This window comes from Gopherus evgoodei, chromosome 6 (assembly GCF_007399415.2).
Source record: "Gopherus evgoodei ecotype Sinaloan lineage chromosome 6, rGopEvg1_v1.p, whole genome shotgun sequence".
Classification (NCBI taxonomy): Eukaryota; Metazoa; Chordata; order Testudines; family Testudinidae; genus Gopherus; species Gopherus evgoodei.
In genome coordinates, this window is record NC_044327.1 from 106448177 (window position 1) to 106474453 (window position 26277).

The window sequence follows — 26277 nt, forward strand, 5'->3', positions numbered from 1 at the left end:
TGACTACACAAAGTATGGACCCAGACCTGCAGCCTTCACTAAGCAAATCTCCCACTGACTGCACAGGGCGTTTTCCCTGAATAAAGGATGCAGGACCCAGCCATACATTTGGTATCAGGGAACCTGAACTCCCTCATGATCTATTTGTAATATATTATTTGCATTTGTAATGCACTTTGGGACCAGGTTTGTACTTAAAATCAATGGGTGTTTTATGATTAACTTCAGTGGGTGCAGGATCAAGACCTTTGGGATCTTTCGGAATTAAAGGAAAAATATAAATGCTATTTATTGTTAATTATTACTATTAATAAAGTAATGTGATTTCTAATGTACTTAGTTTTGTGGTATATCTCGCCCTTTGGATGGCTGGTAATTGTACCGCAAACAGCCTGTGATTTTATTCCCACTGTTAGTTTTTAATGATGACAAGCAGTTCATTTCACAAACACATTTTATTTCCCTCCCACAAGTCCTGACAGGAAGTTTGGCAAAGACCCCATGATCCAGGATCAGCAGAAATCGTGTTCTGTTTGTTTCTTGTGCTGACTGGCAAAAGTTCAGAGAAATGCAGCTTTAAACTAGTTCAAAACCACAGCTGTGAGCTTGGGGATTTTTTGCAGACACAAGCAGTTTACCAGTTGACTGGGAGACATTAAAGAACATTATATGCCTGATACTTATAGAAGCATTCACTTGCTATCTCTAACTGCTCTTTATCCGGTTGTGTGTGCTGGGAAGGAAAACTAGAATGGGATGAACTGAGTAGGGCTCATTATGTCACTGCTGTCTTCTTCAGGCCAGCAAGCTACACAGGCATCTTCTACAGCTCCATAAACGCTCCTGTGTCCGACTGGGTCAGGAAAGATTTGTGGGCAGCTATGGAAGTAGCCATTCACTCTGCGAGGGTGCTCCATGCTGCTGCTGCTGTTCCTCTTCAGGGCAGGGCATCAGCCAGTGTTCAAGCTTTGCAAGTTGAGCTGATGCCTTGGGAATGGGTTGGTGAGCAGATCAAACAGAAGCATTCACCTTTCGGATCTTCAGGCAGAGGAGAGGATATGAGACAGCCTCACACTCAGAATCATTAGGAAAGTTAAAATGCTCACTGAAGTGTTTCAAGATGTTAAAGAAAGGCTATGTACCTGGGGTGATGGGCACTGGTGATCACCAAACGCCACAGTGATGTGTATGTCGGGGTGTAGGAGTGATTAGTGAGTCCCATGGGGAAGTGTGATGCCATGTGTACACCTCAACCAAGATTGCCAGGAAGGGGTTAAATCTCTCCCTCCCTGTCTGATTAGAGGGAGTACTACAGCTGCCTCCTCTGAGTGTAGGCATATGCACACCATGGCCTTGATTCTGGAATTTCTTGCAGCCCCACAGAGAGCCATTGACGCCAAGTGTAAAACTGTTGTAACTCACACAGGACTACTCTGACTGGTCCATGGACAGACCAGGAGCCAGGAGACTGGAGACGTGAAAGATAGGAGAGAGGGGCAGCATCAAAATATGGCTAATATTTCTATATTCTCTACAGTTTATATATCCTAAAAACTTAAACAAAACAAATATACATTAGTTAACAGTTCCAGTAGGACCAGGGACAAGCTCTTCAATAGAGACCCACCTTTTGGAGTTGTTGATTTAGGCTCTACACCAAAGTCCACTGAAGCCAATGAGAGCCTTGTTACTGGGCTTCAGACCAGTCACTTATGTGGTAAATACAAACTTATCAAATATGTATTATGTAACCAAAAGGCAGAGCTACTGCATTCTATTAGATAGATAAATATTTAACATTTCTACAAGGTGTGCCATTTATCTAACTGATTTGAGGAGTGCCCATTCTGTATTATGAGTAATGATAGCTTTGAAAAATGCAGATACCATGCAGCCACTTGTCAAAGATTCATATTTTAATTGTTGTGTTGTTTTTCTTTTTGCTGAAGTATTGCCATCAGAGGCAAAGTATGTAAGGCAAGATTATTTTATTAACACAGGCCAAATCCAGAGAGATTTTAAACTCCCACAGCTCTGACTGAGATTTTGTAAGTCAGCAGGTGAAAATCAGCATAGCTCCCAAGATGGCAGTAGACATATGCTCATTTACATCAGCTGAGGGTCTGTCACAACCAAATTTTCACAGAAGGTGTTCAACAACTCTCAAGGTCTGGCCTATTGAAAGAGGCTTCTGCTGCCAGTCTGCTCAGATTCTAACCTCTGGTGAAGTGAAGCTGGGAACTCGTACACGCTAAAAACATGGAGCTCATAGACTCATAGACTCTAGGACTGGAAGGGACCTCGAGAGGTCATCGAGTCCAGTCTCCTGCCCTCATGGCAGGACCAAATACTGTCTAGACCATCCCTGATAGACATTTATCTAACCTACTCTTAAATATCTCCAGCGATGGAGATTCCACAACTTCCCTAGGCAATCTATTCCAGTGTTTAACTACCCTGACAGTTAGGAACTTTTCCCTAATGTCCAACCTAAATCTCCCTTGCTGCAGTTTAAGTCCATTGCTTCTTGTTCTACCATTGGAGGCCAAGGTGAACAAGTTTTCTCCCTCCTCCTGATGACACCCTTTTAGATACTTGAAAACTGCTATCAGGTCCCCTCTCAGTCTTCTCTTTTCCAAACTAAACAAACCCAATTCCTTCAGCCTTCCTTCATAGGTCATGTTCTCAAGACCTTTAATCATTCTTGTTGCTCTTCTCTGGACCCTCTCCAATTTCTCCACATCTTTCTTGAAATGCGGTGCCCAGAACTGGACACAATACTCCAGTTGAGGCCTAACCAGCGCAGAGTAAAGCAGAAGAATGACTTCTCGTGTCTTGTTTACAACACACCTGTTAATGCATCCCAGAATCACGTTTGCTTTTTTTGCAACAGTATCACACTGTTCACTCATATTAAGCTTGTGGTCCACTATGACCCCTAGATCTCTTTCTGCCATACTCCTTCCTAGACAGTCTCTTCCCATTCTGTATGTGTGAAACTGATTGTTCCTTCCTAAGTGGAGCACTTTGCATTTATCTTTATTGAACTTCATCCTGTTTACCTCAGACTATTTCTCCAATTTGTCCAGATCATTTTGAATTTTGACCCTGTCCTCCAGAGCAGTTGCAATCCCTCCCAGTTTGGTATCGTCCGCAAACTTAATAAGCGTACTTTCTATGCCAACATCTAAATCGTTGATGAAGATATTGAACAGAACCGGTCCCAAAACAGACCCCTGCGGAACCCCACTTGTTATACCTTTCCAGCAGGATTGGGAGCCATTAACAACTACTCTCTGAGTACGGTTATCCAGCCAGTTATGCACCCACCTTATAGTAGCCCCATCTAAATTGTACTTTCCTAGCTTATCTATAAGGGTTAAAAATGTTCTCTTTAACAAACAGTTCAATGTTCCCACTGTAAGTCTTAACTGTAGAGTAAATCTTTGAGGTGTCCTTGATTCTGCACAGCAGAACTCTACCATTCACGTCAGATTTAGGTTCAGAGGCCATCATGATATTAGGAGGTCTATCTTAATTACGGCTGGAATAGGTGGCTATGGGTCCATGCTCGTGCGATGAGCATTGCACTAGCATGGAGTGCTGCTTTTGATAGCCATTTTGGCTTATTTATTTTTGTGCTCCATTCACAAAGTGGTTCAGCAGCTCACAATGCAGCACAAATAGGTTTTTTAAATGCCAAAGTGACGGGTACTCTTGAATGGCCGGTGACTAACAGATGACTTCAAAAGGCCTGGTGTTTCTGGCTAGGGCCTCATTGCTTATGTCACTTGCAATGCACACACTTTAACCCTACGAAAAGGCACACAGAACTTTTTTCTGGCATGAATGCAGCCTTCTAAATGATGACATATTCAGTTAATTGGGAAACACCATCAAAACCAATATCCAATAGAGAGTGCATATAGGGCAGATTCTCAGCTGGGGTCAATCAATGGAGCTCCATTAACTTCACATGTAATTTCCAATTTGCATCCTTTGAAGATCTGGTCCTAAAGTCTGCAGTCTCCACTGCAGAGGGTGAACTTTGGGTTTGAGGCTGTGCATCTAGGAAAGTTAAGCAGCATGAGGGCTGAGGTAACAGACAAATTCATGAAGAAAAATAACTTTTTTTGTGGTTGTTTAGAGACAGAAACTAGGTAGGCTGATTTTTCATCACAGCCCAAGGAGAACCTAGTGAGAGATGAGAACTATCTGGTACATTAACTCCAATGGGAGTTGAGTGCATGTAACTGTGGACAGATATGATACATTCAGGGCCTGATCTTGTGAGGTGTATAGCACTTCCTGCAGCAGTGTACAGCTCTCTGAACCTTGCAAGATCAGTTCCTTAGGCCAAGATCTTCCTGGGTGTGTAGGCCCCATTAGTTAGGCACCTAAATTCTTTTGAGGATTATAGTTTTTTTAACTCTTCTTTGTTGTCAGTTTCTACAGGCCTTGGATTACCTTTTTTACACTTCTCTGGATCCCTCCCAGACTGTTAGCATCTTTCTTGTACTGCACGTAGCATTCCAAGTGCAGTTGCATCAACACCACGGATTAATTATCACCTCGCTAGGTGCAAGACTGTGGCTGAGATCTCCTAGATTGCAGCATCACTGCTACATCACATTTCATGATACAGCAATGCAATATTGTAATGATAACAATAGGATGACGTTCTTTCAGCTCAGAGCTATTTCAGGAAACAGTTGCTTCTCTGCATGGGGCACAGGCTTGTCTATGTGACAGCATGAAGTTTCACAGGTCTGACCAAGTCTTTTTTGGCATCACTGCTTTCCAGAGATCTCCAAAGCATCATATTCATCTTAGGCCAAGGAGCTGTCAGGCTGCTCTGCTACCACAGGATATTGTTCTTGGGCCAGGGAGCTGCCCCATCTTGAGCTCTAATCAGCTACAGCTGCAACGTGAGACACCTGAGCAGAATCAGACTGAACAGAATGAGCTCAGAAGCCCTCTCTCCTGACCACGTGACTTCTGAGTATCACTAACCATTGGAAACAACACAGTCAATGTGTGAAAGACCTACAGTATCTGCTGTTCTGCTAGCCCTGGTCTTGTACTCCCCTGGGCAACAGCCAGGCTCATCTGTCTCCCTTCAAATGAGAGGTTCATCAGGGGTCTCAACCCTCAACCAGAGAGGTGCTTTGTGCAATTTGCAGGCTAATGACACCATTGCAGATCAAGCTGCAGAAATTTAACAAACCCAAAAAGAAAATTGAACAAAATTTTGTCCAGAACTTTTGTGTTCTGGTAGTTTTTTTTATAACAAGTGCAAAGATTATGTCTCAGGAGACACACCTAATGAAAAGACTAATGTTGGCAAGCACACTGTGATACAGATAAACCAAAGTACAATAAGAACGCCCATGATAATCAGAATTTTCAAACAGAAAAACAAGTCAGATGATTGGAGAAGGAAGTTCATTTTATACTTGGGCTCATGTAATTTTGATAGCTGGGTTCTTACATAACTGTGTCACTACATATCAGCCTGTGTCTAATGCTGAGTTTGCAGGAGCTGCCTCTAGGTCCATATCTAAGGATACCAGCTTTCTCTGCTTCCCCTGGATTCTGAGAAGTATGAGACTGGTTATCATATGTTATCTTAAACTTCCCATGAGACAGCACATAAGGGCAAATCCTGCCTTCCTTCATTCAGGAGTTACTTCAACTATTGAGCTCATTGTCCTGATTCTAATCTCACTGACTCCAGTTTTGCACAAGTGTAAATCTATTGATTTTACAGGAGTTACTCTCAATTTACACCACTAAGCAAAGAGAATCAGGCCCTGTGAGTCAATGGGAGTTCACCTGGTTAAGGACTGAATAAAATCTGAGGGTCTGATTCTGTTCTAATTTATATTAGAGTAAATGAGGAGTAACTCTTTTGTGGTCAAAAGGTTACATTGGTATAACACCAAGTTAAATAAAGAGGAGAATCAGGCTCGGAGGAAGGACTTAAGATGGATTTTAGATCCCAGTTCTCAAAACCATTGTTAGATTTCAGCATCTTTTTGATTCCTCTCAGTCATTGATCTCACGATCCAATGTATTACAAGTCATCACTGTAGTCTAACTCCCTTACCAAAGCAGAAGTGTTGACAGCCTCTCATTCCTTGTCATATCAGATTTTCAGAAACGTTCATGTGGAACTCCAGGCTACAGAAATACCAGCAAACAAACAGCTGATTTCAAAAGTCCGTTCCCCAGCCAGGGCTCAGATCCTTAAACACCACCCTCTGAAATATTCACCCAAGAGGTAAGTTTCACAAGTTTGCTCCCACCTGATGTTATCAAAGTGCTGATCTTCAGATGGAATGGCTTAAAAACATCTGGGTCTGAATTCTTCCACCTGTTTGGATTTGGGGCTGGTGAGATAAGCAAAACTGAATGAGAGACTGAAAAAAGGCACTGATTTCCAAGAGGTATTGAAGATGTAAGAAAACTGGCCTTGCAGTGTGATTCTTCCTAATGATCATTCCCATCCCAAATGAATTTAGTTCCACAGACATTCTGCTATTTACTTGGTAAGGAATTAGATGATGTCTTTATGTCAGTTTGAATGCAAAGTGCTATATAAATAGTAAGTATTATTGGCTTTGTAGGGTCACAGGAACTGCCAGACTGAATCAGACCCAAGGTCCATCTAGTCCAGTATCCCATCTCCATTAATGGCCTGCCCCAAATGAGAGGAAGATGTAAGAAACCACAATAGGAGGCAGTTGTGTAGTAATCTGTCCTCTACATTAGCTATCATCCCAATCTCTCATATTTAGGGATTGGTTTAAACATGGAAGCATAAGATTTAATATATCTTCTGCAATATTTGTTTTAAATAATTATGGTAACTCTGGATACTATTGATATCCACAGAAATATCCACTCCCTTTTTGGATGTTAAATTCTTGGCCTCCAGGATTTATAGTGGCTACAAATTCAACAATTTAATCAGATATTAAAAGAAAGAGTATTTCTTTTTATAAGTTTTAAATGTCATATCTTTTAATTTTTACTGAAAGTTTGTCCTTTTGATCTTGTGTTATCAGACAGGGAGAAGATAAGTTCTCAATCTACTTTTACTATTCCATTAATTATTTTATATACTTTTATCATGTTCCCTCTTATCTGTCTCCTTTCTAAATTAAACAGTCCCAGTCTTTTCAATTGCTCTTCAGAGGAGAGTGTTTCCAGTCCTTTGATTATTCTCATCACAACTCTCCAAACCCTCTCTAGTTCAGCAATATCCTTTTTGAGATGGGGGGACCAGTATTGCAGAAAAGATTACAGATTAAGCATGTATATAAAGGCATGATAACAGTTTCCAGCTTACTATGCTGTTCTTTATGCAGTCTAACATCTTGTTTGGTTTTTTTGACTGAAGCCGCACATTGAGCAGAGATCTTCATTGAGCTGTGCACAATGATGCCTAGGTCGCTCTCTTGAGTTGATACAGTTCATTTAGAACCCTGTAAAGTGTACAAGTAGTTTACATTTCCCCCTCCAATGTGTCATTAGAAGATTCATAAATTTAGATAACAATGAAAAGGAAAAAGTCAGATGCCTACACTCTTGCCTCCATGGCTTACATCAGCTTTAAGCTGATTAATGCTCAAGAGCTCTCTTTCTAACTACTAAGTCATTACCCTCCTAGGGAAAGGGCAGTTTTAGAGCTCTGACATGGCTGAAGGTTTGACTGAAGCAGCTCATAATACTGATTACCTTTAAGTCCAAATAAACGAGGTGCCATGATCTCCACCAAAGTCTTCACCCTCCCCCTCCAAAAATAGAGAGCGGAAATATGGCAATAATTAGAAAAATTATTGCCTGAAAATAAAAGCTTTTCCAGATTAGGGTTGACAGTTGTTTCCTGCTGTGAAACAGGAACATAGCCTGGAGTTAATAAGTATTTACTCTAGAGGCCAAAATTAGGATTTAAGGCTAGTACTTAGGAAGCTAAGGTAGAGGATCTGGAGACTGGGACAATTTTGCATGCTTGAGGGGGATGAATGAGGGGAACATAGTGGTCTGGACATTCTTCTGTAATTAGTTCAGTTATGGTGCTGTTCATACAGTAGGAGTGTTAAGAGAGCAAACATTGAGACTTTATGGATATTCTAGATGATTATTTTATGAAAGGTTGTGTAAATTTGTTTAATAGTAGAGTATTTATCCAAATCTTTTCATACCCAAAAAGGGGTCAGATTCAGATTTAACCTTGGGCAAAGCTTGGAGTTGATATTTATCTTATACAACTAGGTTTGTCTAGCCTTTCCCACAGCTGTTTTTCTAGTACTTCTCTGTCAGTTGCTTTGAGAGTGTTTTTTTCTTGACTAAGGACCAGGGGCGGCTGGTTCCATGGCTTTGGCAGACCTCCCGCAGGCGTGCCGCTGAATCTGCGGGACTGAGTATCATAAACCTAGTCCCAGATTTGGACTTTAGCATCCAAAATATGGGGGTTAGCATGAAAACCTCCAAGCTTAGTTACCAGCTTGGACCTGGTAAAGCTGCCACCACCCAAAAATTTAGAGTGTTTTGGGGCACTCTGGTCCCCCCAAAAACCTTCCCTGGGGACCCCAAGACCCAAATCCCTTGAGTCTCACAACAAAGGGAAATAAACCTTTTCCCTTCCCCCCCCCCCCAGGTGTTCCTGGAGAGAGACACAGAAGCAAACTCCGTGAATCTAAACAGAGGGAGTCCACCCTCTCTATTTCCAGTCCTGGAAACACAAGCACTTCCCTCTTCACCCAGAGGGAATGCAAAGTCAGGCTAGTAAATCTAACACACACAGATTTCCCCCTGACTTCTTCCTCCCACCAATTCCCTGGTGAGCTGCAGACTCAATTCCCTGGAGTTCCCCACTAAAAAAAAACTCCAACAGGTCTTAAAAGAAAGCTGTATATAAAAAGAAAGAAAAATACATAAAAATGGTCTCTCTGTATTAAGGTGACAAATACAGGTTCATTTGCTTAAAAGAATATTGAATAAACAGCCTTATTCAAAAAGAATACAATTTAAAGCACTCCAGCAACTATAGACATGTAAATACAAAACAACAAACCATCTTTGTACTCACAACTTGGAAACAGAAGATTACAAAGCAGGAAATAGAAAAATTCACTCCTCATAACCGAGAGAGTACAGGCAGAAGACCAAAGAACAAAGGACTCCCACACAAAGTTCCCTCCACCCAGATTTGAAAAAGTCTTGTTTCCTGATTGGTCCTCTGGTCAGGTGTTTCAAATTACTTCTTTCCAGGTGAAAGAGACGTTAACCCTTAGCTATCTGTTTATGACACCGGGGACCTCCTGCCCTGCTTGGGGCGGCAAAATGCCTAGAGCCGCCCCTGCTAAGGACATGTCTACATTATAAGTGCTACATCAACATAGCTGTAGTACTGCAACTACACTGCTGTAGGGCAGACACTTGCTACAGCAATGGAAGGGGTTTTTCCATAGCTGTAGTAAATCTGCCCCCTTGGGAGTATAAAGTAATGATCCCAGTACTTTAGATGGACAGAGTGAACACTTTAAAGCAAGATGTCTGTGATTGTAGCTGTAAACATTGCCAAAGTCCACATTTTAACATTTTGTCACAAACACATAAAAGTTTGCCATCAGATACTATGCAGTGACTACAGTTGTTTCCTATCCTAGGACAGGAAGAATCGTTAGTATCTCAAAAACCACTGCATTGCAACTGTTGGCAAATTATGACTTTTTAATGAGAGCCACTATACCTTTCTGTTCTAAGTCTGTCTTCATGTTCACAGCTGAATGATAAGTTTGCAGTTCTAAGATTGACTCATCTAGACTCTGTGTTCATCCCTGTATCAGAGTTGCTGGTCTTTAGATTCCCAGTGGCAATATATACAGGAATATTTCCAGGGAATTTCTCCTTTACCTAAGTATAAATTATAAAAGCAGTGATCTTGGAAATATAAATTTTGTTTTTATGACATGCTTATTACACACTATTTATTATTAATTATTATCATTATTTTATTACATTATGAAAATGGCAACACTCTTCCAAGATCTCACTTTCATAGCTTGTATCACTTTGAACAAGCCTGTTATAAGACAAGGCTCCTAGGTTTCATCAAGGAGTATCAGATGTGAAACAGCATGATGGTATTTAAGAAGCCAGCTCGAAGAGTTCCTCCCACACAAGCATTCAGGTCTTGAGCAGTCCAGGCAAACAACTCAGATTACAACAAATCTTAAACTTGTTCTTCATAATAAACAATACTAGCTGCCCATTTAATTTTTAAAGCAGAAAAAAAATATCCACCTCCCTTTCCATTTCTTATAAGGAGTCTTGAAGTTTAACTCTCCTCAGTGTGATAGAGATGCTTGCTTTGATCTGCTTAGTTCCTGGAAGTCCAGGGGATGTTGGTCCCATGCTGCCCAGGATCCCTAGGGACAGCTCTGTCTGCCATTAGGGATTTTTTTCCCGAGAACCCCCTGTAACATTTTGCGAATCCCCAGGGGTTCACAAACCCCAGTCTGGGAACCACTGAAGTAGAGTGATGATGGCAAATGGCATGTCAGGCTGTGACTTGCTTCTCCCTGCAATTCTTTCCCGAAAGCCACATGGCTGCAGGGAGGAGGGCTCTTGGGGTGGCGGGTGGTGGTGGTGGTGGTGTCGTCTCCTCTGCACAGCTCATGCGGAGGGGTTAATTTGAACCCCTTCCATTCGAGTGGAGCTGGACTGCTTTCTGCAACTGCTGTGCTCATTTACCCAACAGACTGACCAGCTGTGCACATAATATTAACACTACTATTGAACTTCTATAGTGCCTTTCATCCAAGAACCTCAAAGGGCTTTACAACCACTAATTAAACCACACAACATCCCTGCCAGGTAGGAAGGTTTGATGAAGTATTCAGCTTAGCGAATACACTGTCTCTAGAAATAACAACCAAGTAATATCATCAAAGGTATGTGGGGCCAGCTCCCTGCAGAATGCTGCAGAACATCTCCTCAGCAACACAAGCTACTGGGAGCACATTAGAGTTGTCCTCCCCTCGTTTCCCTGGCTTCCCAGAGAATATCAAGTCACGTTCAAGGTCTCAGTCCTTACCTTCAATGTGCTCAGTGGGCTGGGCCCAAGCTATCTAAAAGAGTCTAAAGCTTGTGAACAAGGGCCATGGTCAATAAAGCTGCTCCTCTGTCACAATGGAACTCTCCACCATAAGAGTAAAGCTAATTTATGCAGGAGACAGAGCTTTCTTGGGGACTGGTCCAAGGTTGTGGAATGAACTCCCCTAGGAACTAAGAACCAACACAAACCTCACCACCTTGCATGCTAAGTTCAGGGCACATTTCTTTGACTCTGCCATCCCTAACCGAGACACAGAACAATGCAAATATTTAAAAGCCAAACCCAATACTCTACCAAAACAAAATGGCACACAAAACTCTTGCTCTGGGGAGAAGATGATAGAGAGAAAGAACAACGTGACAGGTGTTAGTCACACCACTTAATGCACTACTAGAAGGTGCTCAGATACTACAGTGATAAGGGCAGTACAAGAACCTATATAGAGTAGAATAGAATAGAAAACTGTTGTAAATCAATATAGGTCCACTGGCTTCAATGGAATGACACTGATTTCTATCAGCTGAGGATCTGGCCTGCCCCCTTCAAAAGGAGTAAATATAAAAGCAACACAGAGCGTTGTTTATATGCACAAACAATTTTAAAAGCAAACTGATGTAATTGACAACAGTTGTTTGAAAGGAAGGTTACCTTTGTACATATACTAGGGCAGAGTACATCACAGTCTAAGACAAACAAGACCCAAAGTAGTGGTTCTCAAATTTTTTTACTGGTGACCCCTTTCACATAGCAAGCCTCTGAGTGTGACCCTCCCTTATAAATTAAAAACACCTTTTTATATATTAACACCATTATAAATGCTGGATGCAAAGCAGGGTTTGGGGTGGAGGCTGACAGCTCGCAACCCCCCCATGTAACAACCTCGTGACCCCCTGAGGGGTCCCAACCCCCAGTTTGAGAACCCCTGAGCTAAAGGATATGAGAGCAAAACTTGCTGGCTCAGCAAATGTGTATATATATTTTTCCTCTGTAGTCTTATGTAAAGAATGTGACTTTCAAGCCCATCCCCCTCCTCTGACTGTACCACTGCCTCCAAGTTACTGGGGTGGCTGGCAAACTGCATAACCTGATATTCATGTTTGTATAAAAATACCTCCCTGTTGAATGATAAATGCTTGCTACTCTCAGTGAGTTAATCAAGAAAAGTTTTGGCTGCCTTAGCTAAAACGCTTTGCTTTGCTTGCAAGTCATGCCCAATAAGTTCCCCGAACTTTGAACCACATCTGAGAAGTGAGATAAACAAGGCAAGTATAAATACCAGAGAGCAGCAGCTGCTGAGGCTGTTTACTTCTGCAAAGCAGAGTTAAGCAGAGCAGCCAAGGAAAGGGGAAAAGGGGTAAGTGTATTGTTTTGCTATAAAATACCCTTGTGATTTCTAGTTTTGCAAAGTGTTCCTTTGTTTCTTTGGTTCTAGAGGTTGATAGGGGAGCTAGAAAGTTCAATTTAAAACCAATTTAAATGGCTTAAAAAAAATTGAAATATAGAAGAAAGTGTAATTCAAAACAAAACTTGTTTCCAGTCTGTGGGGCTTGGCAAGCTATTGCTGGGTATTGTGTGCCAACACTGCAGAATGCTAAATTCATGGAACAATCCAGGCATGTCTTGCAGTTTTGTACGTCTGCAAGAGAGTCTCATGAAAGGGATGCAGTTGTCCAAGTGTGTGCAGAGACCTAGAATGAAATTCTGCCTCCAGTGAAGTCAGTGGTTCCATAATTTCATCCCTAAAGTATTTTACCAGATTCCTTCTACAGAATTGGAGGAAAGATAAGTCAGGAAATATGGGGGCTGACAATACGGCTGGTTTGCAGCAGTTTCGTCTGTCTGCATGAGATCGGTAATACAAAACTTTCCTTGTATTGGAATGCTCTGAGGTTGATGACATTATTTATATGTGTTTCATGTGTTATGTATATTACATCATAGAGCATAACTGTGTGTCTGATCAGATTCTGTTGTGAAAGGGGCTGTGGGATGTCCAATACAATCCTGCAGTCTGTGAGGGGGAAAAGAGTAGTTTTTCAGTTTCTTTCCTAGATAATGTGTGCTGTCTAAACACAATGAGCCAAAAGGTGTTATGTTAATATATCACTGGGAGAAAAAGAGGTTTTACAATATTTTTACATGTTATAATGATCAGAAATATAAGATGCTCTGGGTGCAGGCAGGAGGTTTTGAGAGATTTAGGGAATCCTGAAACTTGGGATTTTTCATTTCCTTTTCTTTGTTGCTCAGTTGTCTCTAGTGTCTTCCTTCTTTAGAGCTTTTCCTGGCTAATGTCCAAATGTGAAAAAGATTCTTTTAAAAATTCTTCTAAATTTATTCTGCTCCCAGTTTGTATAGTATTTGCTATGGGCCAGCATATACCCCTGGGGCAACTACTTTGAAGTCAATAGAATTGCACCCCAGATTGATTTGGACCAATGATCCAGATCTCCACATAGTGTAAATTGGCATAGCACCATTGACGTCAATGCACAAATAAGTCAAAAACAGCAGAATTGGAGTCAGTTCTGCAGTCATTAAAATTGCAGTTTGATAAGAAGACGAAATAGGAGTAGGGAACATCTCAATTTGTCTAGTTAATGTAAAGGGTCAGCCAGCTGGTTGGAATATTTAGATTGTCCTGTTTTCAATTAAGAAAATATCAAGATTATCCAGTAGTGCTTTCCATGGAATCATAGGAATATTGCCAATAGCAATAAACATAGTGCGCCACATTCTGAGCTTACTTCCAGTGCTAGCCCCAGAGAGTTAATGGCCTGCTGGTTTTGTTATGAGAATGTCAGCAGCTGGAACTGCTCTGTGCATGTATCTCATTTCTTTTATTTTCTCTCATTTGCAGCTGAAGCCCAGCCATGTGGGGAGGGCTGGGTCTGGCCCTGGTTCTCTGTCTCCTCCCAGGAGGAGGGACAGAGAACCAGGGTTCAAGGGCCCATTGTAAAGAACCCCCAGGATGGCAAATCGAGGAGACCAGTCCAATGCAGAATTCTAGGGGTTCAGTGACAGTGGTAGCACTCCTCCAAGCTAGCTGATACTTGTGCCTGCTGCAGGCTTCCAGGTAAGGACATTTCTCTCTTCCAAGTATATCTGAAAACGGGATGGAGCAGTTTTAAACACTCAGCAATTTAATTACAACACGTGTGCAAAGCTTTTATATGATAGATAGAAATGGTCATGTATTTATGGCTTCTTCATCTGCTTGAGTACCAAACAGGACCTGTGACAGATGCAGCTCCATTGACTGAGTTCCTAGATGGACAAATCTGTGCCTGTGACTCAGATTCTCAAATCACTGCCTCTGTATTCATTGGTAGATGAAGCAACCATTTTAAAGCCTTGCCATCTTCCAATTACCACCATATAAATATAAATAACAACCAAATCTTCCTTAATAAAACCAAAAACAAAATAGATCTTTAAGATCTTAGGCCACACAAATGCAAATGAACCCTAGCAAACCCAGCAGAAACAGTTCCTCCAGAGCTATACTCCCACTAAGACAGGGGTTCTCAAATTGGAGGTCATGACCCCTCAGGGGGGTCACAAAGTTATTACAGGAGAAGGGGGGCCATGAGCTGTCAGCCTCTACCGCAGACCTGCTTTGTCTCCAGCATTTATAATGGTGTTAAATATAAAAAAAGTGTTTTTAATATATTGTGGGGTCACACTCATAGGCTTGCTGTGTTAAAGGGATCACCAATACAAAAGTTTGAGAACCACTGCACTAAGATGTAATTTAGGATCTGATCCAGCAGGGTCTTCCAAGCATCACTCATTACCAAGAGTAGTCCCTAGATCAGTAATGGTAAACAAACTAATACAAAAGAAAATGGCAATACCTTTGGAAGCTATCAGCCAGACTGGCTACTCTTTAAGGGCTTGATCCTATTCTCATTGCAAAACCAGTCCCTAAGAGAAAGATCTATCTGAAATCCGAAAGACGCTTAAGTTGAGTCTTGTGGGGTGCGGTTTTCAAATGTGCTTATGCCCTCAGGTGCTTTTGCAAATCCTGGCCCTAACATTCAAGTACTGTATCTCCATTTCATTTGCAATGCATGGTTAGATTCATCCATTTATGAGAATATCCTTCCATCAATGTTAAGGCTATCATCAGTGGGCTTCATTCTCCAGAGCCTTACTCCTGGCGTAGTCATAATTTACACCTGTGGTCATGCCCTTCATTGCTAGAAATCAGGCAGTGCTGAATTTCATTGTAAACAGCTGGTTGAAATACAGAATGTTTTCTTGAGTTGATAAAAGAGAAAATACAGGGATGACATGAGATTCACTAGTTCTTTCAAACTGTCACTATCTCTGACTCCTTAGTTAGTAATTTGGCAGAGATATTGAAGCTGAGTAAAATTGTGTTTCTCACATACGTAAAAGACTACCTGAAATAGAGAGATCTTTATGTTTCACTCTCTTTTTTTCCATAAAAAGAGGTAAGTTGTACAGTAACTCCTCGTTTAATATTGCAGTTATGTTCCTGAAAAATGTGACTTTAAGCAAAATGATGTTAAGCGAATCCAATTTCCCCATAAGAATTAATGTAAATGTGGGGGTTAGGTTCCAGGGAAATTTTTTTCACCAGACAAAAGACATATATACACCCACACACACACATATACACACAGTATAAGTTTTAAACAAACAATTTAATACTGTACATAGCGATGATGATTGTGTAGGTTGGTTGAAGTGGAGGAGTCAGCGGGTGGGATATTTCCCAGGGAATGCCTTGTTGCTAAATGATGAACTAACTTTTGGCTGAGCCCTCAAGCATTAACCCATTGTTGTTAATGTAGCCTTACACACTACAAGGCAGCATGAATGGAGGGAGAGGAGACAGCATGGCAGACAGAGACAGAGACACAGACCCTGTGTAAGAGAGAGATGGGCATTGCTCCTTTAAGTAGGCTGACCTCAATCTAAGTACAGTGTTTTTTTAAGTAGATTAGCAAATTGAGACATCAGCTTCTCCCCTCCATCCTGAGCCCTGTCGTGTCATCTCCACCCCCATGGAGATGGGGTAAGTGGGGTGCAGGAGCAGGGGGAGGGGGATACCCTGATATTAGCCCCCTACTTCCCCCCCTCCCTGCAGAGCAAGCAGGAGGCTCCCGGAAGCAGCTCCAAGGCAGAGGGCAGGACCAGCACATGGCAGTGTGGGGAGGGACAACTGAACTGCCGGCAATTGATAACCTGCTGGGCGGCTGCTGCACAGGGAACTTAGGGGAGCGGGAAGCTGATAGGGGGGCTTCCAGTCCACTCTGGTTCCAAGCCCCCACCAGCTAGCTCCAACGGGCTGCTCTTCCTGCAAGCAGTGGACAAAGCAGCAGCTGCCAAACGACGTTATAAGGGATCATTCCACAACTTTAAATGAGCATGTTCCCTAACTGATCAGCAACGAAACAACATTAACCGGGATGACTTTAAGGGTATGTCTACATCTACAATTTTGCAGCGCTGGTTGTTACAGCTGTATTAGTACAGCTGTATAGGGCCAGCGCTGCAGAGTGGCCACACTTACAGCAACCAGCGCTACAAGAGGTGTTAGATGTGGCCACACTGCAGCGCTGTTGGGCGGCTTCAAGGGGGGTTCGGGGAACGGGAGAGCAAACCGGGGAAGGAGACCAGCTTTGCCGCGGTTTGCTCTCGCGTTCCCCGAACCCCCCTGCAAACCGCAGGGAAGGAGACCTGCTTGCACGGAGGTTCGGGGAACGCGAGAGCAAACCGGGGAAGGAGACCAGCTTCGCCGCGGTTTGCTCTCGCGTTCCCCGAACCCCCCTGCAAACCGCAGGGAAGGAGACCTGCTTGCACGGAGGTTTGGGGAACGCGAGAGCAAACCGGGGAAGGAGACCAGCTTCGCCGCGGTTTGCTCTCGCGTTCCCCGAACCCCCCTGCAAACCGCAGGGAAGGAGACCTGCTTGCACGGGGGTTCGGGGAACGCGAGAGCAAACCAGGAAAGGAGACCAGCTTCGCCGTGGTTTGCTCTCGCGTTCCCCGAACCCCCCTGCAAACCGCAGGGAAGGAGACCTGCTTGCACGGGGGTTCGGGGAACGCGAGAGCAAACCGGGAAAGGAGACCAGCTTCGCCGCGGTTTGCTCTCGTGTTCCCCGAACCCCCCTGCAAACCGGGGAAGGAGACCTGCTTGATTACCAGACGCTTCCTCAGGTATGCTGGGATACCTGCTTATTCCACGGAGGTCAAGAAAAGCGCTGGTAAGTGTCTACACTTGATTACCAGCGCTGGATCCTCTACACCCGAGACAAAACGGGAGTACGGCCAGCGCTGCAAACAGGGAGTTGCAGCGCTGGTGATGCCCTGCAGATGTGTACACCTTCTAAGTTGCAGCGCTGTAACCCCCTCACCAGCGCTGCAACTTTGTGATGTAGACAAGCCCTAAGTGAGGAGTTACTGTATGTAAAAGCATATATAGGATGGATACTCTTTATTCAAGATGAATAATCTTTATTCAAATTCTAATGGAAAAAGACACATAAAAGCTGGTATTTTTAATGTATTTTTCCCTATGTGAGTAAGGGTCCACTTGAAGGAGATAGGCCAAGGATTCCAGAGACTGTCTCTTTACATGTTCATACAGTACCTACCACCATGGAGCTGGGACCTGTGGACCCTGCCAGCAGGGCTGGCTTTAGCAAGTGCAGGGCCTGATTCATACTCACCCAGCAGCACTCCGAGTCTTTGGCGGCACTTCGGCAGCGGGTCCTTCACTCACTCTGGGTCTTGGGTGGCACTCAAGGACCTGCCGCTGAAATTTTAATAGAATAAAAATTAAAAAGGCCGCCAGCGCGGGGCCCTCTTAAGCGCAGGGCCCTATTTGGGGGAATTGGGCGAATCGGCCTAAAGCCAGCCCTGCCTGCCAGAATACAAAAAAATCAACAGCAGCAACAGTCAGACAATTCTTTTGGATGGAATCAAGCCCCTGCTTATAACTTGGATTCCTATTGCAGTTATGAAATCATTTGAGTTGAAAACTGACAGAGCTGGTTTCACAGCCTGACACTTTTAAACCCCTTCTATAGGCTGTTGAAACGAATTTGCTTATCCTGTAATTCTTGAAGAAGATCATTAGTAACACAACCTCATCCTGCTTAAGTTCTATCTCCCTCTTTTGTTCCAACGGCTACCATATCCTTTTTCTGACTTATTGAGTAGCTGTTGTATCATCCAAAAGAGTGGGAGAGTTAGCCGCCCTTCGTTGTAGGTACCCTTTCTAGATCATCTATAGTGAGGCACTGTTTCGGCTGTGTTTGGACTGTACATGCACTCAGATGTCACACCAGTATTTGGTCTATAATCAATTATCGCTCAGATTAAATATATAAATCTATATCAGTAAAAGAAATAAAGGAATTGAAATGAAAAGATCAATTAAAAGAATGCATCTGCTTTACCTATGTATGTAAAATATATTAAAGAATAGGATACTGTATCATTTAGCTACACTGTGTACTCTTATAGGATCCAATCCTAGGCATAATACAAAGGACAATGATGACAATGTCAACGCGCCGATTGATTTTAATGATCCTGCTTGAAATCAATGATTGCAATGGAAGAACTGGAATTATTAGCTCTCAGATAAATCAAGGCAAATCATTGATCCTTAAAGCAAATGTCCATTTAAAAAACATTCTTTTTATTTCTTAAGAAAAAAGATGATTCTTGCCTGATTAATGGTCTTTTTCTTTTAAAATCTCCACCAGATTGGAAGACCTGAGAGTAAAGTTAGAGAATGAAGGATTGGTCAATATCTCATACATGGTGGTTAATCATCAAGGAATACATTCCCAACTGAAAATTCACACACTGAGGGAGAAGGTATCAGAGAATATTACTGTATACCAGCAAAGTGAGACTCAAACTGATGTTTGGACTACCTTAAATGGAAACAAAGATGATGTTCTTATCTATGACAGGTCTGTATATAAAGGAGAAATTAGGAAATGATTTATATTAATTTACAGTGTTGTATTTTGTAACCCAACACAGTTAGTATTTTCTCATTTGCTTGCCAAAAGCCCTTTATCTTATAATAAGTGCATCATATTCTGCTTTTCTAAATGCCATTAAGCAAAGTAAAGTCTTTTTCACCTTTTACAGTCTGAGAATAACTAATATGGACCAAATTTTGCTGTTATTTAAATCAGTGCAAATCTTGAATAGCTTCATTTTTTTTCAGTGCAGTTTCTCTGGATTTACATCAGAGTAACTGAGAGCGGAATTTGGTTCTAGGATTCCAATCACACTTGCTCATTTTTTATATTCATGCAACACTAGGACATCTGATTCTGAGTCTGATTTACACAGAAAAGTTATTTAGCATATTTAATCTGAGCCTAAAAGGCTGTTTGTGTGAGAAAAGGAGAGGTAAATCCATTTAGACATTTGTGGGTTTATTGAGTAGAAAGAAAATATTTGTGTTGCTTAAATAGGGTTTTTTTTAAAAAAAGAAATAACTATGTAGATGAGTTAACAGTATCGTAGGTCAATGTCCTTATCTACGGCCAAATCTTGGAGCATAGAGCAAAGTCCAAATAAACATATTTTCCTCATGTGAAAACACCCTAGGTTTGATGAACTAAGCCTCAGCCCCATCTGAGTACACTGTCTGTGCCTTTTCATGCAGCATGGAAACAAGAACCAGGTGTAACTCACGGCTCCTATCTACATATGGAGTTTTCACCCAGTGCAGTGTATGGATGCACCGACTACACCCCTAGCTTGTCCACAGTCCCTCCCTCTGGGAAGTTGTGAGGACTAGCTCCAATGATCTTTTCCCTGGAGAGGAACGTGTGCATGGTGTTTCGGCTGCTGTTGTCATCGCCACCGCCATGTATCAGATTGAGAACTGCGTTTGTCTTGTTGTTAAGAGCATTCCTAGGATGTGGTCCATAGTCTTTATTCAAGCAGAGCTGGGTGTAAGGAAGAGTTCCTTTATTACAGAATTAAGTTTACATTTGCAATATGTTGAAACTGCACATTATATTTAAATTGTAAACGTTTGGGGACAGGGAGCGTCTGTCTGTTCTGTGTTTGTGGGGTCCTGGTCCATGACTAGGGCGCCTGGGCAGTACAATAACACAAATAATAACAGTAATAGATATTTTATGGTTTTTTTGTATAACTGTAAATCTCGTTCTCTTGTTAGGTGTGGGCGTCTGGTGTATCATCTTGGTCTGCCTTATAGCTTCCTGACTTTCCCATATGTGGAAGACTCTATTAAGATTGCATACTGTGAATACAAGTGTGGAAATTGCTCTTATATGGTATTTTCCTAATTTTATTCTTTTATATATATATAACATATTGGGAGGGGAAAGTGAGACTGACTGATGTTTAAAGGAACTATTTGTACCTGATTAATCCCAAAAGCCATTGTTCACCAACCTGGCCATTTTATGGCTCCTCGATTATTAAGTAATTTGTTACATATTTTTCAAAATGGATCAACTTTAGCTCAGAAAAGATTGAAATATGAGGGCTAAATTGCTGCCCTTGTGTAAAAATGTGACTCATTTTGAGAAATCTAAATCCTGGCTTGGCTGCCAATTCCAGTTACTTAATTGTGTGTATAATCAGCAAACAAAGCCAACAGAGTTCTGAGATTCTCTTGTCTTTCTAATTAGTGTGACTCATTCTCTAGACACTTCCTAACTTTTGAAATGATCATTAATACCTCTGTAAACTATAAAATGTCACATTTTACTTATTTTGAGCACTTTTGAATTTGCCTTTGGGCCTGATCTTGGTCCTGCTGAAACCAATGATAGTTTTACTGTTGAATTGTATGGATGAAAACCTAGCTTTATTGAAGTCAGTGGCAATTAGGTTGGATGTGTGATTTGTACATATTGGGTGAAATCCTGGTCTAAGTGAAGTCATTGACTTTAATGAGGCCAGGAAATTACCCATTAACCTTAGTGATTTGCTGGTATGCATAATGCAACCAGCTGATAGGCAGTGGAAGGGCCAGTGCCTATTCTTCTCATCTAGGGAATATGATGTCAACCAATGGGCCGTGCAATTGGGCCGTATCAGAGTGAAATAACTGCTACCAGTTAATTATAGTGAATGTGAAAAATTCACAAAAACAGTGAAAATTAACTAACAGGAAGCATTTAGCATGTTATAATATGTTAGACTGCTTACTGCATTTACTAGTGCTGACCACAAAAATCCCTTTCTGCTTTTGTTTTCTTATCTTACTGCTTTTCCCTAGTCCACTTGATGAGCCCTGAAGGTATGCCTACACTGCAGCTGGGAGAATGCTTCCCAGCTCAGGCAGACAGAAATATACTAGTTTTGCTCAAGCTAGCATGCTAAAAATAGCAGCGTAATCAGGGGTAGCATGGGCAGCGGCTTGGGCTAGCCGCCTGAGTACATACTCAGGGAGTCCAGGCAGGTTTGTACTCAAGCAATCTTACATTTATAACTTTGCCAGACACCAAAAATCATGGTCTTAAAAGAGACACTGGATGTATGGCTTATTACAAACAATCTGTAACCCACTAACCCTCATGTTTTTTGTCCTATTACTGCAAAGGTGTTAACAGGCCACTTCACATTGAATGGTCTGATACAATATGTGTTAACTACTTATGCCAAACAATCTATTCCACTTTGTGTTTAGTTGTGACACTCTGGGTATGTCTACACTGTACAGTAAGCCCAGGATTCAAACTCAGGCTCAAGCTTAACCCAGTTCTGTCTACACACAACTCTTGCTAATCCAGGACTCGGAGCCAGGGGTTGAATGGACCAAGCTTGAATCAAGCCAGGACCCACGGTTCAAGCCCTACTGCTTTTCAGCCCCACTGGACTAGTGCTCTGGGAGTCTGCCAAAAGTATTCCACAATTCCCAGGCCAACTTTCTTTTTCAACAGCCAAAACAAGTTTGGTGGACCATCAAGTTTTGCCAGACTGCACCATGAACAAAGGGTCAGAGCAGCCACATTTTGGGAGGGCATTAGGAAGTCTGGGATATGGGTGGTTTGACTTGGACCCACATCATGCAGTATAAATGCTGGAGCCCCAGGTTGGGACCCACGTCTCCGATAATAGTCCATTGAAACAGTATTATTAGATGTTAATGACATTAAGTCATTACTAAAATGGGCTGGTTTCAAATCAATGACCTTGTGAAAAAGAGAGAGGTTTCATATTCTGTTACTAGTCAACTGAGCCATTCAGTTTTCTCAGGTTCATTTTTTTAAACTGCTGAATTACTCTGTTTCATGTGAATATGAACCTGGCAGCACAAAGCAGCTTGATAACAGAAGTGAATTTCTTTCTTAAACCTCATGTCCTTCACAAATTTCTGAAATAATATTTTGCAGGTTACAAATAAAGGAGTTTCTCTTTAGCTTAGCTGGAAATCTAAATACAACTTTAGCCATATGGCCTAGTGTACATAGTTTCTCTGCTGGCATAGTTATTTAGGACTAAACTGTGCCATTAAGACACAGTAAGTGGCAGAGTATAAGCACCTGGGGAACATAGGGAGACACTGTGCCTCAGAGAAAGCCTTCAGAGGCATAATCCCTCCCCAGCTCCCCTTTTGCAGTGGAGGGCAGCAATTGATGATACACTTTGAGATGCTGAAAAATTCCCCCAGCCAACTGACCTGCTTCTCCTTCTCCATGTCAACTTACACCTGGTGAGAGCATCTTTTGCACAGTTCCAGCATTCCCTTGGAGTGCTGGGAGCTGCAGTGCAGGTTGCCCTACTACAACAAAATCTAGCCTTTAATTTGTTCATGGTACAGTCATGGCTTTTAAAAACATATTTAAAAAGGATAACTTGAACAAAAATACCTAAGCAATGACAATATTTAATGTCTTGATTTGATTGTCTTTTACAGTTACTGTAATAATGACATAAGTTAACTGAGATTTTAAAACTAACCCTGTTTACTTCAGATGGGTGCATTTTTATTGTATGAATTTACATTTTCCAGACACCAGTTGTTGAAGATATATGCAAAAACATATCTCAGACAGCCAATAAAAAGCCGGCTGAAGAAGCACCAAAGCCACACGATCGCCATTCACACCACCACAATCAACATAGACATCATGGACACAGACACCACCACCAGGAAGGGGACCAGCTTTCAGAAGATCAAAATCAACAGGATTCTGCTCAAGCTCCAAGAAATCATTCCCACCAGAACAGTCAACGTCATAACAGGGTTGTGGGTCGTAACAGACAGGGTCAGAAAGGTAGTCAACCAAATGTAGAAACTGCCCCACAAAGAGAAGTGGGGAAAGTTCCTACAAAAGTTAAGAGGCCTTGAAAAAAAGGAACTGCCAGCTGAAACAAAGAGTTAACCTGAAGCTGGCAGAAAGTGTCACAGTCAACTTCTAGTAGCTGATGTTGACACTGCCGACACCTGTTGTTTGAAGAATCAGGAAATGCAGCCACCTGACACTGTCAGGGAGAACTCCCATCTTCCTGCAGGTGACATGGCCAGCTGTTAGCAGAGAACATCACTGAATCTTGACAGTGACGTCTGCCCACAGCTGCTTGACGTTCACCAGCAGCAAGTGAGCATGAAACATCTAACACCTGACAGTGAGAAGGAAAGACAGGAAACTGAGCATGAAAAACAAACTAAACATTTTAACATCAGGAAAGATCCCTTCAATTTGAATGCATTTAATTCTAACACAACTTGTAATAACAAACTTCAAACTTCTCAGATTAATACCCTAGACAGGAAATGGAAAAGCATAGAAAAGTTAAAATATAACACTGAAAACATTTTGTTGTGTGTTACAATACCATCAGTAGAGGGTTATTTTGGAGGTGGGGGGTTAAAAAGTAAAATTATCTAAGCCATAGTTTGTTTTTTCACTGCTAGTTGAAGGGTGTCTACAGTATTTGGTTAATTTGTCTTTCTTGTTTCTCTCCTAATATTCTGCTTGCATTAGTGAGGACAGAAGCATAAACTATAACCTAGGGGCTTCTGTTGGATATTTAGCAACCAAGAATAGAAGAGAGCCAGAAAAGACATTCTAATCATGTTTTTTTACTTATTTCTGAAGAACGAAATATTAGAAAGTTAATTTTTTTCTCAACTAAAAAAGGAGCTATGAAAGTGATCCAATCATGTTGTTTTTGATACATATGAAAGTTTATTCAAGAGCATCTTGCTATAACAATGTTTTATTTCATCTGTAAGCCATATGCCAAAAATTGCATTGTTCAAAAATAATTGTTTTTGTACTTTTTGATATCTTATAGTTTAAGGACCAGATCCTGTATCAGACTCCATTAGCAAGGACACCTGTACCTTTGTGAAGCTCTACTGAAGGCAATAGGATTCTGCATGGGCACAGGGGGCAGTGTTAGTAGATCTTAATGTGGAATCAGGGCATGAAACAAGGTTATGAATCAAATTCAATCCTGGTATAAGCAAACACAGCTCTCACTGAATTGCGTCTATTTATGCCAGGGTTAAATTTAGCCATATATATAGATTATTAATGTAACTTACTAATGAAACTTGTATAATGTCTCTCTTGGTGTAGTCAAATTGTAAGTATAACTATCTAAACTAATCTGAAAACAACGTAGTGTTTAATTTGAAGGATCATGGAAGACAGAAAAGAGAATAGAAGTGAATGCTTTGAAAGCACATGCCATAGTTAATGAGGGTTTAATAGGGAAACTGTGTCTCCTACAAAACCTGAATCCTTTAATGGTGAATGCTAATAAGCAAGAAAGCAGTACTGAATATAAGGAGAAAATAGATGTATGATATATTTGATAAGCGAGTTTTCAATAAAAAATAGATGGCATTCCAGAGTTGCCTTATATTTTGTTTTCACTTTCAATAGCTTGTGTTATTGCATTTATAATATATTTTTCAGTTGTATTAAGTCAAGAAACCATTTCAGTAGTGCATGTTCAAAGTTATTCTCAAAACCGCCTCCGTTTGAGGAGGGAATCTGGGCCACTGCTGAGTCGTTGCTCTAAATCTCTAATAGTGTTACGGAGAATTTCAATTTCCTTGTTTTTTTCCTCCTGGAGATGCTGAAGTTTCTATAGAAAAATAAATAAATGTTTTGGTAATTAAAATGTAGAACTGAAATACAGCATAGGTGTATCAACACAACTTGCTGCTACTAATGAAATTATCCTAAGTACAATAATGAGAACATCATAATATGTATTTTACAAGGATAATTCTCAAAAAATCCTCTTTATTTGACAGTCTAAGGACCCTAATCTAGAAGAGCACATGCACAGTGCACATGTTTAACTTTAAGCACATGAGTACTGCCACTGAAGTCAATAGGACTATTCAAGATAAAGTTAAGCATGTGCTTAAGTGCTTTGTTGGTACATGGCCAATATGAAATCCCACAATCCTCACCTTATGCTGGAATGAAAGCAATAGTTGATATTTGATTGTATATGGGTATTATTTTAACAAAATATATTTAAACATCTACAAAAAAATTCAAGCTTATTTGAAGGTTATGTGCAAACAGCAGTAACATTAAATCCCTGAAGCAAGGGATCATGCATATACTTAAAAAAAACCACCAGGTGCTTTGTTTAACATTTTCAAAGTTTATTATTATTACATACACTTTAAGATCTATAATAATAAATAGTAAATCCTCAACCCTATTCCTTGACCTCCATAAGCTGGTACCAGAAGGATTCTGTAGTGACATCATCATACTGGAAAAAGCATAATCAATGAAAGCTGGAAGGCCATGGTTGGGCTGCACATCGTGCATAGCTGCCAACATGTGATAGCTATAGACAGGAATATTTAGGGCTCAATCCAAACCCTATTGAAGTTAATAGTTAATAAAAAGACAGTCAGCAGACTTCATTAGGCTTTGGATCATGCCCTTAGTTGGAGGATGCATACTACAATCAAATCCACTGGTTGTTGCTTCCTCCTTCTGGACAGTTTTCCAGGATACTGGTGGTTTGTTTGAGGCAAATTATGCTTCTTTTTGGAGCCTCCACTGAACATACTGGGATTGTACAGGTGTAACTGATGACAGACTCTGTCCCCCAGAATCTTTAGCGCTGACACTGACACATGAGCTGGAAGGATCACAGCTTCACTTTCAGATACATAG

The 26277-nt window shown here is 41.3% G+C and overlaps 2 protein-coding genes across 2 annotated transcripts in view; one reads left to right on the forward strand and one right to left on the reverse strand.

Moving 5' to 3' along the window:
* The first annotated feature begins 12374 nt into the window (after positions 1-12374).
* Positions 12375-24976, forward strand: SELENOP (selenoprotein P). The gene is made up of 5 exons (XM_030568027.1): positions 12375-12482; positions 13989-14204; positions 18874-19086; positions 20319-20436; positions 23127-24976. The coding sequence occupies exons 2-5, from the start codon at positions 14002-14004 to the stop codon at positions 23484-23486; spliced, it is 894 nt and encodes a 297-aa protein (XP_030423887.1). The 5' UTR covers positions 12375-12482; positions 13989-14001; the 3' UTR covers positions 23487-24976.
* The window catches only part of CCDC152 (coiled-coil domain containing 152), a 29207-nt gene continuing 26986 nt past the window's right edge, over positions 24057-26277 (reverse strand). The window contains exon 8 of the mRNA XM_030568028.1: positions 24057-25216. Within this exon, the coding sequence (XP_030423888.1) occupies positions 25094-25216 (123 nt within the window). The 3' untranslated portion in view covers positions 24057-25093. The remainder of the gene's footprint in view (positions 25217-26277) is intronic.